Consider the following 18,214-nt stretch of genomic DNA (forward strand, 5'->3'; position numbering starts at 1 on the left):
AGTGGCGTAGCTTGACTAATATGCGATGGGTGGATGTGTTGTGCTTGTCCCTAGACTGAGCTCGCCTCGGCTGGTTTGCCTATATGTATTCGAACGATGCATTTCTGTCGCATTCAAGTAACTATAGCTACTGTTTGGTCGCTGTTTCAATGAGGCCATGCGGTTACCGGCAGTGCATTCTGCATGAAAATAAGACGCATTATGAGGCATCGAAAATGCCTATAACGAAGATAGAACAACACTAACCGAGCTGGTGTGAAGCATTTGGCAATTCATTACCTGAAAGGAGTACTAAAGTGATCCCCAAAACCATTGGCGGGGTGTTCTTAATCTACCACAGGGGGCGGGGGCGCACGCCCCCTCTTTTCTTGCAGAAAGGCAGGGCGTGGTGTCAGGAATTCCATGTTGTCACGTTGTAAGCTACATTTTACAGGATTTTCATGGCCATTCGCATGAAGTGTGCCACTTTTTGGATATCCCTCGAAACGTTCATCTTCATCTTCAAGGCTCAGGCCCCCAAATACAACCATTTTTGTTTTCTCATCTGGCGTGTTCTGCAACAAATAAAATGAGCTCCTGCGAAAGAACAATGGGCGCAGGTCACCTACAGGGCGCACGCAAAGCTCTATCGTTTAAAAAATCACCTTTTCTTGCAAAGCATCGCGGAACTACTTCACCATTGTATAAGTGGCGCGTGAGCTGAGAAGAAAAAAACAAGGGAAAAAAAAAAGGCACAGAGCCGTTTCTACGTCACGCGAGTGCCTCTCTACCACGGAAGAGGATAATGCTTGAGGAGTGACCCTTCAGCACTTTATTTACGGACGGGCATGTTTAAATACAGGTTACACACGTCACACTCTGCAGTGCTCCGCTGCTTTCCTTTTCTCTCTCGATATCTTTATGGCAGCAGCATTGCTTTGTCTGCACTATTAACGCATTCGGATTCAAACATAGTAACGTAAAATGCTGAGCGGTACACCAATAACATGAACGATATGGCAGCTGAACTTCAGCAAGATTGTTGATGATGTATGAGGCCAAAGTTAGCGTGTTCACAGTTACTTCACGAGTTTCTGAGGTTTACCTGGCCTCAAGCATCTTGGGTGCAGACGTGCCCAAACCTGCACCGCTTATTGTAGGGCTTATCCTTCCAGACATATCATCTGTGGAGTCCACATGTGTGGAAGGGTACATGTGTAGAAGGTGGAGTCCACATGTGTACATACATACCGCCGATGTCAGAGGGTCGTCTTTTGCTTCACAGGTTGAGATAAGGTCGTTTTTTGGGAGGCTTTCTCTATCTCTTTCCCTTTTTTTTTTTTTTTTTTGCTGAGGCCCGCTTAGGTACGAAGGACATCCCTGAAAAAGTGTCGGCACAGCGTCAAATGCTTAGCCTTGGCTTACTCTTCGGTTCGTCCAGCAGAACCTGCCCTTTGTACTCCGCATGATATCTCTTAGAGTTAGAAATAAACTTTTCAGCGAAATATTCCGCGCAAATGTGATCCCCAGGCTGGAGGACGCGGTTGGACCGGGGTATGTTGCGTCGGCGCAATTCCAGTTCAGTCGGATTTGCCTGCACCTTGAAGAGCGTCTCATTCACCTTGCATGACGCATACCCAGAATTTCAATTCAGCACGTAACATCTGTGGCTCATTCTTTCGAGGAAGTGGCAAGATATGCAGTAACCGAATGCAAACTGACCGCAACAAGCAACTCGAAATGGTAGTGTTCGGACCGGAGAGTTGGCAGTCATTCCATTCAAAAACACTACAGGTAATAGCATGTGCACTTCTTGGACGGTCTGAAGCATGGGCCCGTGGCACAGCGTGGTCTGCACTCACATGCACTGAAAGATAGAAACTGAAAAGCACGCGGCGAAAACGCAAGAAGTTGCCAAAACGAAACGGGATGCGCTGGCCGCGCCGATCTCTCATTTGGGGCGCCATCTCTACGGGGTGGACACCAAGAACTCCAGAGGTCGGGCATAGCCCACCCTGACTCAAAAGGGATAGGACATGACTGCTACTACTACTACCAACGACGTTATTTGTCAAGCAAAACGAGAGCGCGTCATGTAAGAGTGCGCCCTCCTGGAAACTGTCTTTCTCCGTGTTCTCGACTGTTTTTGAAAATACGGTGGCGCAGTGACAATGCACCGCAGAGCAAAACTATTTTGCGTCGTGAGTCCTGGTGGACAGCTTCACAGATGAGCAAAGGTTTCAAGCCATGTTAAATGTCACTTCATTGGTCCTTTAAGTATGCGGAAACGACTAGGGAAAGCAACAAAGGACGACAGTCAGAGTTAGGGTTCGGAATCCAGAGCTGTTTTTACAACCCTGGGATTTCGGGATTTCTAAATGTGGATCCCGGGATCCTGGGACGGGATCGAGATTTTCCGCAGCTATCAACAGGATACTGTACAGAACTGTATCCGCCTCCACATCCACCATATCAGAAATTGGATAGAGCGCGCGGTTCCTGTCATCCCCACAGGAACATTCTAGTTGAAGAAAAATAGAAAAAATGTTGTACCCGGGAGACAGTTTCGCCACGTACTATATTGATCTTTCACCGTGCCGGGATATCGACATCACGTTGGAATGGGTCCCTTCTTGTCGTCTGCTTCGTAATATTTGCGGCTGCACCCCTGGATACTTCTCGCCGTTAGCAGTGAACGGGAACGCATGACATTCAGCATTTATACTCATGCTACAGCTAAACTCAATGACGTTTTTCGCGTCTTTCGATGGAGTATTCTGAGGAATGCCGCTTGTCAGAATACGTACATGGAATGGGGCACTGTGTATTTCTCTCTCTTTGTTCGTTCACGGTAACTGTCGTGTGTGTTATCGTCTTGAGCAGTCAAGTTTAGTTGTCTGAAAAGGCTGTTCCATTTTCTCTTTTCAGTAGAGCGGTACTGCAGAGAGAAGGAGAATCAGACAGTATTGTGGGTGTATCCTTAAACACAGGAAGACTCGTTATGAATTTGCAGGAGTTTCAATAGTACTTGAGAGCTCTTCTCGGCCACGGCTTGCGCGTTTCACACGAGTTGGCAATTAAAATCTGTCATATGGTACGGTTTCGGATTGAAAATCATATTTTTCGGTGAGTTAGGGATACTTCAAATCAAAACAGTGGTGATTTAGCGGTAAATGCGAGAGAAATGCGTCAACATTAAGCGCCTTCTCCGGTATAAGCCCGACTTTGGGTTTTCCACTTCCCGTCTATCAATCAATCAATTTATTGAGCTCCCACAAGTCCCATAAGGGACGTCTACAGGGTGTCTCACCGAAAGAGGGCCAGGGGCTAAAAAAAAAAACGGAGTGCTTTACACAAATGCAACCACCTGTACGTGCTTGGCAGTTGTGTGGTCTATCCAAAAAAAAAATTTCATCGCCCCTTGTCAATTAATTAGCGGTAATTAATTTTCCAACTTTTTAATCATCGGTTTTAGCTCTCAGATGTCAATGAGGAGGTTGTAGTAGACGTCGAAAGAGACAAGGTCGCTATGGCTTGTGGTTTCGTTTTTTCCCGAGCTTAAAAGTCCGGCAATCCGGCACCCTCGCGCGATGATTCCAGCGCCCTCCGGCGTACATTCACTTTGATATTAGCACTTGGAGACCATCCTTGGGTCACTTCACACAAGAGGAACATATTTCACCTGTTTCACGGGACACCTATCAGAGTGCACTGCAATCGTCGCGCGCGGGCGCCGAATTATGGGAGGCGCTCTGTGGTGCGCGCGGCTTCTGAAACCAATTTTTAAACCCGGCAAAAAAACTAAACCACAAGCCATAGCAACCTCGAACCACTTCAGTTGCGTCTTTTTCTACATGTACTACAACTTCCTCATTGACATCTGAGAGCTAAAACCGATAATTAAAAAGTTGGAAAATTAATTACCGCTAATTAATTGACAAGGGGCGATGAAAAATATATTTTTGGATAGACCACACAACTGCCAAGCACGTACAGTTGGTTCCATTTGTGCAGGTCACTCCGTTTTTTCATTAGCCCCTGGCCCTTTTTCGGTGGACACCCTGTATACCCCCGGTCCAACCCAACTTTCGGTTATCTACTTCCCGTCTATACTTGACTTCTGGTATCCCCTTCCAGTGCAACTCGACTTCCGGTTGTCAACTTCCGGTCTAACCTTACTTCGGATTGTCCGTCTCAACCTGACTTCCAGTTGCCCACTCCCGGTCTAAACTGACTTCCGCTTGTCCACTCCCCGTCTATACTTGACTTCCGGTTCTCCACTTCCGGTCTAACCTGACTTCCTGTTGTCCACCTCCGGTCTACACTTGACTTCCGCTTCAGCTAGTTCAGTTACCGCGTGTAAGTCCATTTAATGAACCTTTAAAATATCCTCAGTTATTTTCAGTTACCCTGTGATCACCATCTAATTACCGAAGGTAAGCGAGGTTATCGGAGATAATTTTGAATTTCAGCTAATTGCCTTAATTACATTTAATGACATCCGGTAACCTGTAGTTACCTTCGGTAATCTTTAATTTCATTTAATCTTTCTCTAAATTACATATATCGTATATTCATTGACTTCAAGCTCAACTTTATTATATCAATTACGTTTAATTACCTCTAATTCATTTCCGTTACTTTTACCTATTTTTCTTAATTACCTTCGACTACTTCAATTTCAAATCATTTACCCCTATTTAGGTTTACCCTGTTATATCCCGTTTGCATGTCCACTTATACCTCTACCTTTGCTTGGGCTTCACTATCTCATACACGGACACACACTTACAGCTTTTTACAGTTACAGATTTTGCCATGAAATTATGGCAAAATCCCGGGATTTGGGGATCCCGGGATCCAAACCCTAGTCAGAACGTCATCTTTGTCGTCCCGTGTGGTTTTCCCTAGTAATTTTCTGATACTCAAGGTAATGAATGAATTCCCTGAATGCGCTAACGACGACTTTATTTTAGATATTCAATGGGGACATTCACCGCCTAAGTTTGCAGATCGACAGAATATTCTGATGTATACCATCAAATTTTTATGGCAGCTTTCTGGCACGCGATATTTCGTCTTTACTCAATTTAGAAAATCTCAACCCCGACATGTCTGGGGCATGCAGGATACATCGGTTCAGAAAGGAACTCGGCAAAGCAGAAACTAACCCAAGACCTCCAGCTGGTCAACTTTCTAGCACACTGTTAGACCCTTACTTTATCACGCACACTACTACTCACACCGCCTCCCACACAAGAACCGCCTACTTAAAAGCATTAGTGCGATCGATAAGTGTCTTCATTCAATTGCTACAGATGTGCAACCTCACCCTGGAGCACAACTTCACTGGCGGATGGACTATGCTACACATGGAGTTCTCTGTCGTAGACGGAAAAGGCTGTGGTGACCTCAACTATACAGGAAACTACCAGACAGTTCAACTATTACGTGATCTCATGAAACTCAACTTTACGGGGAAAGACTGCCCATGAAAGTTATACCAACTAATATGCTTACTTGAAATGAGAGCAAACTGATGTCGATTCAGTGAACTATGTGCAGTTGTGTAGTATTTATGGACACTAATCATTGTCTCCACCATATACTGAAATAAATATCTGCATGTCTTCGTTGTCAATATCGGAAACAGGACCCTATGGTTACACTGGCAAATGTGTAACAGGCCAAGGCAGCAAAGGCCATCGGCCTACAATCGTGAGGCAGCCGGGAAGCGACTCCACTTTGTCTGTCCCCGTCGACGGTCCACATGTCGCTTTGCAGCACCGGGTCTCTAAAGGTGTGAGTTAGAGATGCGGCGAACTCAGGGTGGCGCCCCAACGGCTTTCAGACGATCATCCGATCCGCTGCTTCCCCTCTCCCGCCTGGTATTTTTACCCAGAGCGCGAAACAGTGCTGCATTAATGTTTTCTACTTCATTTGTGGAATTTCCAAAGGGCCTTGAGATAAGAGTTCCTGAATGTGCCCGTGTATCAGTGGTATGACAGGCAAAATCAGGCATTTCGCTATATGACTGAACGATTCCAGGCATTTTATGAAATGCCTAGTTCGTTAAGATATTTCGTTAAATGCCTGTTCGCGTCGCATGCATTTAGGAAATCGCCTGTCATCAGGTCGACGAAGTAGACTTCTTTTTCTCCTTGCCTTGTACAAAACAGAAAAGTGGGAAAGATAGGGGCTGCGTGTGCAGTATGGTTGATCTTTATTGCAAGAACAATGCTCAGCCTTTTGGCGGTCATGGGCCCCTGTGGAGAAACTACGCCATCGCCGGAGCCGTAAGTGTATACATGTTACAGGCAAAATGCCCAAAAAAGCCAGGAAGCTGCACTAACCTAACGTGGCCTACCGCTGAGCTAACATAAGACATCATAAACTTGCTTAGTTTAGTACTTGTAGCGGGCCGTGGACAACGTCGAAGATGACCACGCGGCTGGAGCGCCGGCCTCAGCTCCATGGAGACCGGCCACCGTCATCACCTCTCCGTGGCATACCATCGTAGCAGGTCGGGTCTCATGTAGAGGGACATTACCTCCTCTAGATTTGGTGACCGGGACGAAGAAAACCATGTTCGGCGCAATTCGGCCCATTACCATCACAAATTTTTGACACTGTAGCGGCCCGTCGCCATCGTCACCACGATCATCTTCATCTGGCGCGAGCTGCAGAGCCTTCGACCAGATCATAGATCTTTGTTTTCTAAGAACCCCATGAAGATATTTGCGTATGTGCCCATACTTGTACCGTGTACTCTTAGGTAGTATTCGCCATTCAACTCGAAGTAGTTCAGTTTAAGGACCAAGTGCTTTAGAGCGTGTATGGTTTCCGTGTCTTTTCTGGTGTTTGTTGTAGAAAGGGTATTGCAGATGGCTGTGATTCCGTCGTTGTGTGGGATGTTAGTATACAGTGATGTCACATCCAGCGTGGCTAGTATTATGTCCCTACCAAATGTACGAGTGTTGTTTATATCTCTGATTATTCTGAAGAGGTGGGGTGTGTCTTGTACATGGGATGGCAGTGTTGTCGGAATATGGTTTAAATAGTGGTCCAGAAATTTCGAGTGTCTTTCTGTTGATGTGTTGCTATTAGATACAATTGGCCTGCCGGGGATGTCAGCCGTATAGAGCTTGTTGGCGTGTGCCTTGTGGATTTTGGGCAGTAAATAGAAACGACCGGCGCCTGTGTTTGATGGGGTGAGATATCTGAGGTCATCACGTGTGATGAGCTTTCGTTCGTGGAGGTCCTGTATGGTATGGGTTATTAGCGCCGTGTACTCCTTTGTTGGGTCATGGTCCAGTTTGAGGTAGTGTTGCGTATTGTTGAGTTGCCTACGAGCTTCAGAAATATATTTATCTGTGGGCCAGATGACGATACTCCCACCCTTATCTGCGGGCTTGATAATGATATCATCTCTGTCAGCTAGCGCTTTGATGATGTCACGCTGTGTTTTAGTGAGGTTGTGACCACGCGAGCTTTGGGAAATACCGCGAAGGATGTCGTTGCTTACTTGTTTAATGTACAGGTCTAATGTCGGTTCTCGGCCGTGATTTGGTGTCCAGGTTGATGGTAGTCGGAGGTCGTTGTTGTTTTCTTGTGTTATATCAGCGAAGAATTCTCTATGGCGCAGGCGACTCGCAAAGTCTGATATGTCTTTATAGATGGCGTATTCGTTAACAGAATTGAGTGTAGGGCAAGATGTTAACCCCCTAGAGAGGACTTGTAGTTCGTCGCTGGTTAGTGAGCATGATTTATCTATATATTACGGTGCTTGCGTCAGCGTTTTCTCGGGGTGGCTCAGCGATGTTGCGGAGAGTTGTGGTTGTGGTGCTGGAAATTATTTGTTCGGCTGCTGCGTGTGTTGTGTTAGTGGGTCCGATATCCGTGTCGTTGTTGGAATTCGGTTTACCGAGTTTTGAGTGTTCCATAGCCTCAATCTTTTGACAACTGGAAGCTATCACTTTGATATCTGTCTTCCTAAGCAGGTGCAGATGAGCTGCTATGAACCCGAGGTATAATACTTGGCGTGATGCGCAATGAATCGCAGTTTACGTGGTATCCTCAGCTTCAGATTACATTCCTGACACAATGACTAGTGAAATTCTCCACCTACGTGGTCATGGTCTCGCACTTTCTGCTTCTCACTAAATGCTCCTTTACAGATGTTACGGTGACTGGCATCAAAATGTTTGCATTCGTCTCCTGGGGTCATTGCCAAGGGCACAATCTCGCGCAACATCGCATACAGCTCGTCATGTAAATTACGCTGTAGTTCCATGTGAACGGAAGCGCAGCCTGCACCACACTAAATATGGTTCTCCAACATATACGAATCGGACGAGCGTATGACTAGGAGACAGAAGGACGAAGGGATGTGTTCCTCGTAGACATTCCCGCCTTCCGAACACGATGATAGTACTCTTATGGGCAACCTTAATGGGTAAACATGGTTTTCGCAACCTACCTTTGCTGTCTGCTTTTCTTTTTCTTTTTTTTAAATTCCGTGTTAGCGCCGCGAAGCAACTGTGGCTATGAGCGGCGTATAGACGTGGACAGATGGAGAGAGGACAGCAGGAAGGAGTGGGGGACAGGGGGGTTAGTATGCGTCCTGGGCCGACTTCAAGGGGAACTGTGACTACATTCGTCTGGAAAGTCTTCGGAAAACCCAGGGAAAACCTCAGACAGCACAGCCGGTGACAGGATTCGAACCCGTGTCACCTCCCAGTCTCGGCGTGGAAAAGCGATCATCCTAACCACTATGCCACGGGAGCTGGTGTGTCTGCTTTTCTTTCCTACACTTTGCAAGCATGGACTCAGGTATAAGCACTCAACTCGTATCTGCTTCAGAGAAGCATCTGCACGGATAAACCATTCTGAGTGGTTGGAACAGCTTTATCTTTCGGCATACCAGCTGCACAAGTTCCTTTGTGACGGGTCAACCAGACGCCTACACAAGCAGCAAAGGGATTTGGACATGTTCTCCGTCATGCTGGATCTGCGATTGTGTGTGCCTGTGCAGTCAATATACTGTTTTTCTACTGGAAAATCTTCCACGTGAGACATCAGCTATCAGTGAATGCAAAGTTGCTTTGTCATCACATCGTTACTTCGGCATCACTCCAACTTCAGAAACAATGTTCACGTCATGTTCGTGTTTGGCGCAGCTACAGCAGACTGTATATTTATAATTTGGAAATACCTATTCAGAAATATAAAGCACTTTGTGTAAAAGGAACAGCAGCACCTCCGCGTTTTGTTATTTATTTCGCTCGACGCGAAGGAATAGCCACAACCATCCAGAACTGACAAAGCGGGGGAGAGGGAGAGAACAGTTGAGTAACGGAAAGCCCTGCCAGCGTCACACACGGCCCAGGGAGACAAAGAAACGAAAAGAAAAGAAAAGCAAAAAGCTACTCAACCGTCGTCCAACGATTGGCCCGACGCTAGAGGTCACGTGAGTTTTTCCCAACAAAAGAATTATACTACACATTCGTCCCCCTGGCAGTACATTGGATACCACCCCTGTGGTGTAAATGCTGTGAAGGCCGCGCCTCCATGTTTGTCATAGTACGGTGGTTGAAGTTGGCCCGTGAGAACCCAGCTGGGGTAACATCGGTGTCGCCATCGTTGAAGAAGCGAGTAGGTCAGTTGCGAAAGAAGAGGAAGAAGAAGAATCTCCCTCGGCGGATAACGGCCAGCGTCCGAGATCAAAGAAGAAGAAGAATGCTGCAGTTCTGAAGAAGAAGAAGTAATCGAACCCGCGCATTCCTCATCCACTGATCTCGATTGTAAAAGGCTGGATCGCGGACTGGGAGCGCGAGCGTGAAGAAACCGGCCGCCATCTTACTGTACCCACAACAGTCGCCGCAGCGATCATGGCAACTTCTTGCAATTACGGTCGTACCAACAGTACTGGCAAGGTTACAGGGCCTAAATTTATACAGGTGAGTCACTCTTCATCGAAGAATAAATAGGCGTCCATTCTGTATATTTAGTTGACCATTATGAAGTGTTTTTTGCCCAAAACGAGCACTGGATGCAGGTTGCTTGATCGCTCTTCCGACGTTCAATCGAGCACACTTGCATTTTACCCGGCGGCAAATACAGTTTGAGTGCATAATATGCTTGAAAGAACATGTTACACTACACAGGTAGTATTGTCATCAATATATGTGCAAGCACTCGAGCGCTTTTTTGCATGCATTGCTAGCATGGTACACGGTGTTCTCTGCGGAAGCAAGTGCCACACTCATTTCTTTGAATTACCTTGGCGCACAAGTTATAATGAGACCAAGATCGTCACCTTTTTTCATGTATTGGTATTGTTTTGTGCCTTGGTTTGATTTGTGACAAAGAATCCTACGTAACGGTGGTGTGACGCGCGCGACTTGAATAACGCCTTTGTGTCTGAGCTGTATCGTCGGCTTGTTACGATAGTAATAATCTGTAGCGTGTCGTGCTATTTGTAGCTGTTTTTAAGGCAAAAGTGGTCTCTCAATACAGGTTTCGTCATGAGGGCTACCCAGTGAATAATCTGTGCAGTGTGATACGGCTGGGTGTACAGGTAAGTATCACGTTCCTCATCCACATGTTTCTACTTTACAGGAAGGAACAACCTCAGTGCACGCACTGTGGTTAGCCTCTCTCAGTTTTGCATATTTTCTTACATGTTCACATCAGAAACTCACCTTACACTTTAGGCTCCTTCACCCAGCAATATAATAATTAGAGATTATAATTCTTTTTAGAAGAGTTCCCCATATTCTTTTTAGAATAGTTTTTAATCTTTTTAATTTTTAGAAGATACAGGGATTGTAAACCATGTTTTAAACTGATGTTTTAACATTTGTCCAATGCATTTATTAAACAACATATTCATTTTTAACTGGTTGCACCCAAACCAATGTTCTGATGTATTATTTCCTTTGTTGTAGATGCACCATAAAAATTGGAATAATCACCATCAATGCAGGTTACTTCACAGCTGCCTCGACATACTCAAGAAATGGGTGCAGAACCTGCGTAATGCCCACAAACTTTGACTACCACAGCACCTCCAGAAAGTAAAGGCATATGTGTCACATGGGATTTTTAAAGGCATTCACAGTATATAACACCTTGTATGAACTGTTGTAGATCTATGCAGCCTCTACAGTACACTCTCAGAAATTAAAACTTGTCAGGGAACTGTGATAATTGTTTCAGTTAATAGGCATGCACATATATGCTATAAGAAGAAAATTATTTATTGTGAATGCACTTCTCTGGCTACTCATGTTGTTTACATCTACTGTTGATCACATTCATTTATAACATATTATATTCTTATATATTATTATTGTATTATCAGTGTCACATATTCGATCACATTAAATTTAAAATTTAGCATATATGAGAAAATATCAGGAGGGAAGTTGCTATTCATTGCTCATTCCAACCTAAAATTGAGTGCTACAAATTTAGAGAGCGTACCTGACCATTGTCATTCCTAATATATATATTGCCATTGTAGCAAGGTCACAAAACAATAAATGTAGTCTTTTGCGACCTGCCTGCACGTTCATTGTACCCTGAAACGCATAAGTGCAAGAAATAAATCTTGAACTTGAATAAACATGATGTTGTATAAACTTGAACTCGTATATTTTCTTTGCTCATCATCAGTGATCTTCATTACAAAAGCATATCGTGTTAGACTTTTTTTGTTTGCGTTTCACAGACTGGGTACACGAGGGCAAAAATGACAAAATCACAACTGTTTCAAGCTCCAAATAGTCCTGTTGCAACTTGAAGGCCATATGTGGAGCTGCATTTTTTGGAACATGCTCCACATAACAAGCATGACAAAGTCAGCACTGGATAGCAGGACCCCGTCCCCAAGCAGCTTTTCTCACGCTGCAGTTGTATTCAACAAAGCATGTGAGTGCTGGAGAAGGACATTCAGTTTGGCACAACCGCGCCTGCAAGTAATCAGAACAAATAAAGGAAGAAGCAAACAAACATAGAACGGCTGTACTTAGTTCAAAAAGAGATAAGTCCTGTGTCTCAAGGAGGTGTTACCACTTTCTAAGTAACTTAATTGATTAAGCTTACATCAGTACCTGATTAACAGTCTTAACGAGTGTGATCTAATTGCGTGAAGTAATTATTTGCGCTGCTTCGGTGTGTCCATATTTGCGAGGCAAAGCATCGCTGTCGTTTACTAAAAGGCTCTTTCTAAGGCGATGCTTGATATAAATCATTCTAAACGCATACACGGCTAAAACAACGGCTGTGGTTCTACAGAACGATCTCTTTCTGCCATGCGAGTATATCTTTTCCCGGACCGTTCTTTATGGAACAATTTTTGTTCAGAACGCAGTGCGGGATATTATATACATGGTTGTTGTTAACCTCAAGTCGTTTCTTATTGAAATATTGGCTGGGAAACGTGCTATAGTACAATCCCCAGCGCTGCACTGCGGTGACGGTCTAGTTTCGGAATGCAAAACATAACGTAATTAAGAATCGAACGGCGGGACACCTGTGAAACACTGTTAGGATACATCAGTATACTGGCACCTTATAAAATTGTGTGATGACAAACAACGATCAATGCTAGCAGCGCAATAAATACTCACAATCTCTGTTGCCTCCCATTGTTTTCTATGGGCACACACAGCACTTTAGGGCCCACCAACATGGCGGCCCGAAGGCACGCCTCTCCCCCACGAGCCCCTCTCCCATGCGCGATCCAGCCTTTATACATAGAGATCAGTGTCCTCATCTGACGCTGTCGACGTACCAATTAGTTTGAATCGTGAGTACAAATGCTCTGCTTTTCTATGTCTTGTGAACTTGCTATGTTATTTCTATTTTCTTGTCTATGCCTTCACTCGAATTACCAGTGAGAACGCCTGGAACTTTCGGACTTAGGGTGTCTTAAACGTTAAACGCAGGAGCAACGGTGCTCTTCTGGAACACATGATGCAGTGTTACACTTAAGTGCAAAATCAGTGAGGCTGTGTTTTAGAACTAGCCCCAGTGGTTGACTCTATTGTGGAAAGATAAGGCGAATCGGTAATCGGGGTATTGGAAAGAAAATTGGGTATTGGGTAATTGGGTAAACGGGGCAAAATTGAAAGAAAATAAGGTATATTTCACCAATGCCATTGACACTGAAACGCTGTAGTATTAGCTGGACAACTTGTTGAACGTACTTTACAATTCCACAGCGATCGGTGACCCAATTTGTCCGAGCATTCCTACGTATTCTACTGGAAATTGCTGTCAAGTTCACCGCCAGCGAGCCAGTGTCACTATTCTTCGATCATGCCAACGGTAAGTCGTATAAAACTACTATATTGGGAACAGCTCGGCCTTATTGGTCGTGTGCTTCACATACGATTGACGGATGGGTTATTGTCGTAATTGTTTCATCCCTTGCCACAAAGTTACTATCTAAATCAGGTATTTTAAATCAGGTCTGCAATTTAAGTGTTAAGAAAAGTCAAGGACCAGATGGTATTCCAACTATTGTCATAAAGGCTTGTGGTTCCACTATCAGTGAATATCTTTTCGTACTTTTTGGCCGGTCAATAGTGACAGGAAGGGTACCACAGGAATGGAAGTTTGCTAATGTGGTTCCGATCTTCAAATCAGGTGATAAAACATGCGCTGAAAATTGTAGACCGGTTTCTCTTCTGAGTATATGCGGTAAAATTTTGGAACATATAATTTACTCAAATGTTATGATGCACCTATCCCGAAACGAGTTTCTCTCCCCGTCCGAGCATGGTTTTCGTAAGATTCTTTCATGTACTACACAACTCGTCTGCTTCTATCATGATCTTACTTCAATTTTTGATAACCAGTTTCGAACAGATTGCGTTTTCTCGGACTTTAAAAAAGCGTTTGACACCGTTGACCATAGCCTCTTGTTATATAAGTTAAGTCTCCTGCACTTGGATCCTCTAGTACTGGACTGGATGCAAGATTATGTCAAAAATCGGAGACAGTGTGTATAGTACTAAATGGCACTCAATCACCACCAGCTACAGTCATATCAGGTTTCCCGCAGGGATACGTATTGGGCCCACTTTTGTTTTTAATCTTTATAAACGACCTCGTTGGTATAGTTGATTCAAATATTAAACTATTTGCAGATGACTGACTGACTGCAGATGACTGCAGAGGGCAATCAAAACAACTAGTGATACCGACGAACTTCAAAAGGATCTGACTAAAATTGAAAAGTGGTGTCAAGTTTGGGGTATGACATTAAATGCTAAAAAATGTAAATGCGTTGCGTTTTCCATTAACAAGTACACCTTAGATTACAATTTAAATGGCGAAGCATTAGAAACGGCCGAAGAATATCGATACCTGGGGGTGGTAGTTAGTAGAAACCTGAAGTGGGACAGGCACATAGATTATATTAGTAATAAGGCTAGTAGGACTCTCAGGTTCATGAAAAGAAATTTTAAGGGTGCCCCAAAGGACGTTAAAGAAACTGTCTACGAGTCGTACATTCGTCCCCTGCAGGAATATTGTAGTGTGGTTTGGGACCCAACGGAAAGAGGTCTCAAGAAGAAACTTGGGAAGATCTAAAAACGAGCCGTTAGGTGGGTAACAGGCAACTACTCGCCTTATGTTAAGGTCTCTAGTTTACAGTCCGTGCTGGGTTGGACCACGTTAGAAACTCGTCGTAGGATAGCAAATCTCAGATTCTTTTGATATATTATTATGGTACCGTGGCTATTTCGCGTGATCTTTATCTGATGCCCCCCAGCTTCATTTCCGATCGATTAGATCACGAATGTAAAATTGAACCATATCGTTTTCGCACATCCATGTTTCAAAACTCATTTTTTGTTCGCTCAATACCACATTGGAACAACCACGTGACCTTGTCCTCTCAAACTCGGGGACTCTGTTTTCACAAAAACTAGTTTCTTTTCGGAGTAACGGCTCACACTTTGGTTAGATTTTGTACTTGTGTGTGTTGTAGATGTGTTATCACGCCATACATTCTTTTGGCTCAATGCGTACTACGTGTTATTGTATCTTTGTTATTATTGCATGTCGTGTACTGCACTCTCCCCTACGTAATTCCACTGATGTGGAGTAGTAGGGTATGATCGATAAATAGATCGATACATAAAGTTACGTCCGAAGACAGTCATTTACAGGTTTCTTAAGCTCGGTTCCCAAAATTACGTTTCAATGAGTCCGTCTGCGAACCGACGTAGGCACCTTGGAAAACGACGGACGCATAGGTTCGCCAAGTTCAAGTTTTGGACGGAGCGACGCAGGAACTTGCGATCGTTGCCCCTGTAACGGTGGCGCCGCGCGCTCTTGTCTGGTCTTACTTCACGTAGTTGGCTGTAGGCTGTTTCTCGCAACGCAGCGTTGCACAAGTGCGCACGTGCATTGGAAAGCCAATGTGTCCGTCGCACAGAAACTGTAACGGACGGACGTATTGGAACGCAATAGTTCTGAACAGGCTTTAGCGACGCACGGCTAAAATTTCGGTACCCTAGTCGAAAAATTGTTTCCTTTTAATCGTTCAAAATCATGCATATGGTAACAAAAGAGTAACTGCAAAATGCTAACTAGTGCATTTCACGCTAAGTGATCCAGCGATGCCGCTTGACCTATACATATACCAAATACCAAATCCCAAATATGGTTCCGACAGTGGAGGGCTCTGATGTACAGCAAAAGCGATGCTCCCGAAGTGTATAGAAGCGGAAGCGGTGAAGCGGAAAAGGTCGTAATTCATTGGTGTAATTCATTGGTGTACGGACATAATTCATTGGTGGATAAGGGAGTGGAAGAGCGTCCTTTTGTGCCTCACTGCGATCAGCCGCGATAAAAATATGTAAACCGAAACCAATTAATTACTGCCCCAAATGACCCGCTTCGGTGGCAGATATTTCTCTAAAAGTTGTCCACTGAAGGTCCCCAAAGTGGTAGTACCCATTTTAATGCCGACAGCGCCCTGCTTTAGAAGTTTTGTTTTTTACGAAACTCATTTGCATTTTTATTTAAATAATGAGCACCTCCCACTCATTCGCACGGTGCGCAGCTTGTAGGTGGTATCGGACAGATACTTGTAAAAAAAAAAAAACAAAAAAAAAGTTCTTCGATTGGTGCACCCATTCACGAATTATTTAGCCCGGGGATTTAACTGAGACACCCTGTATATATATATATATATATATATATATAAATGGCTATCGCCTCTAACAAAACCAAATTTCGCTCGTGTAAAGCTCGTCAGGGCTGAATTCGAATGGAAATTTTTTAAATCTTTTCTCAGCGATTTAGTGGATATTTTCAACTGCGGTACCAAGCTAGCAAGACTTGCATGCTTCACATAGAACCGCAGAACACTTCATCTTTTGCGTGGAGAAAAACTGCGAAGTAGGCTTCACAGCGCGGTCACGGAGTATGAACGTACCTTGCTCCTGAAAACGTAGAATAAAACTTATATTGTTGTTAAAACAAGTGCTGGAGACTCTTCTCTAAACGTGTGAAGTCCACATTGAAAAGGTGATACGCCTAACCTTTTTTGACAGTCTCAATTTCGGGATTCCAAGACGTCTCAAGTTCGCGTTGCGGCTGTTTTCCTGTTTCCCCTTTGGCGCCTGCCGCCATACGAGTATAAAGTTTTATTGTCTGTGCGGGTCTACCTTCCACACCTTCCATTCTGTCATATGTATCTGCCTACACCATGTCGCAGTTTTTTTACCCCTTCGTTGGCAATGACGGCGTTTGACCAATGAAAAGGAGCGAATTATTCTTCACAGGGAAATTCTGTGTTTACGACAGTTTTATGAGACCATAGTTTGAACTCAACTGACTTGGACGTGTGTAATCTGCTTAACTGTTAACTGTTTGTTAAACTGTTTATTAAACCTAACTGTTGTCTAACTGTTTGTTAAACCGGTCCTTTATGGTTGTGATTCTATGATTCTGCCCATCAAAATTCTATAGCGTGCTTTTTTATTCGTTACATACTTTTTATTAAAAAACTAGGAGATCAAAATAGATGCCGTCTGAGCAGGTGGGTTATACGGTCCAGCGTGGGGCTATTACTCCTGTGGGGCTATTACTGGACTATACTGAACGACTAATTCTCTAACATTCATTGATCAACCTAATAATTATATGTTTAGAGGGAGATACGAGATGGCACAATTGGAGGCATTCATTATTGAAGTTCGCTTCTCAAGGTGTTTAATAAGAATGATGGATTTGAATAACGACTGGCTCCAATTCTGCTGACCGCATTTCCCAGGAAGCACTTAATTATCAACTTAGTCACTAATTAGTCGTCCAGCACTTGCATACGCTATGCTAGAGGATGTCTACCTTGCCGTATAACTGCTTCGACATCCATTTTGCTCTGCTAATTTTTTTAAAATAAAAATTATGTAATGAATATAGAAATACCCGTATATTTAGCATAGTAACTCGCCTGACTTCGCGTGCGTAATCTGCCCATCTGGGTTTCTTAAACAACTTCTTTTTGATTGTGGTTCTCAATTAGCTATCCGCCATGTTGCGCTAGATGGGCTAAATACATATGTGCTATGTACGTGTTATGTGCTGTGCGAGAGAAAAGCTAGCTGAAACAAGCCTGAAAAGAATGGGTTATGTCTATACCGCAAACAAGGGATTATTACATTCCTAACAGCAATAAGAGTGCTTTTTTGACAAGGAATGTCGTTTTAGTACTTTGCTACTTTGCAGTACTTTGAGCAGGATACCACAGAAAAAGATAGGTTCTTGCTCCATACACTGCATGTGAGCGCATTTCTGCATATTCAAGGGGAAGCGTAGCCTGCTGCATTTTCCGTTTTGACCACTTATACTGCTGTTATGTTTCTCAAATATTCATTTGCACACGTGTAGATATCTATGAGGCGTCACTATTTCATTGTTAATTGCATAGCATCTGCAGGCTAGCTTTCCCTGCGACCCTCTCCAACTTTCCCTCATCAGTGCCGTCACAGGAACCCATCCCATGGAGTTTGTAAGAAATACTAAGACGCGGATATTCTTGTCGTGATGACAGAGGTCGACCTTTTTATCATTATTATTTTCTTGTGACGTAGCACCGTCTGTGAAGTAAGAATTTTGCTATGAAATAGATCACTAAATGTAGTCTCACAGCACGACTTTCACGTGAGTGCCATTCGTGAACAACTGGGAAGGACAGGGAACCCCGATA

At 44.0% G+C, this 18,214-nt stretch overlaps 1 protein-coding gene and 1 long non-coding RNA gene across 2 annotated transcripts in view; both read left to right on the plus strand.

The window, feature by feature from the left end:
* The window catches only part of LOC135383060 (uncharacterized), a 60,835-nt gene extending 55,332 nt beyond the window's left edge, over positions 1–5,503 (plus strand). Inside the window, exon 5 of the mRNA XM_064612691.1 lies at positions 5,298–5,503. Within this exon, the coding sequence (XP_064468761.1) occupies positions 5,298–5,474 (177 nt within the window). The 3' untranslated portion in view covers positions 5,475–5,503. The remainder of the gene's footprint in view (positions 1–5,297) is intronic.
* A 7,713-nt stretch (positions 5,504–13,216) lies between these two features.
* LOC135383061 (uncharacterized) lies at positions 13,217–14,274 on the plus strand. Its single transcript, XR_010419639.1, has 2 exons — positions 13,217–13,314; positions 14,139–14,274. It is a non-coding gene; the product is annotated as an uncharacterized LOC135383061 (long non-coding RNA).
* Positions 14,275–18,214: the final 3,940 nt, after the last annotated feature.

This window comes from Ornithodoros turicata, chromosome 2 (assembly GCF_037126465.1).
Source record: "Ornithodoros turicata isolate Travis chromosome 2, ASM3712646v1, whole genome shotgun sequence".
NCBI lineage: Eukaryota > Metazoa > Arthropoda > Arachnida > Ixodida > Argasidae > Ornithodoros > Ornithodoros turicata.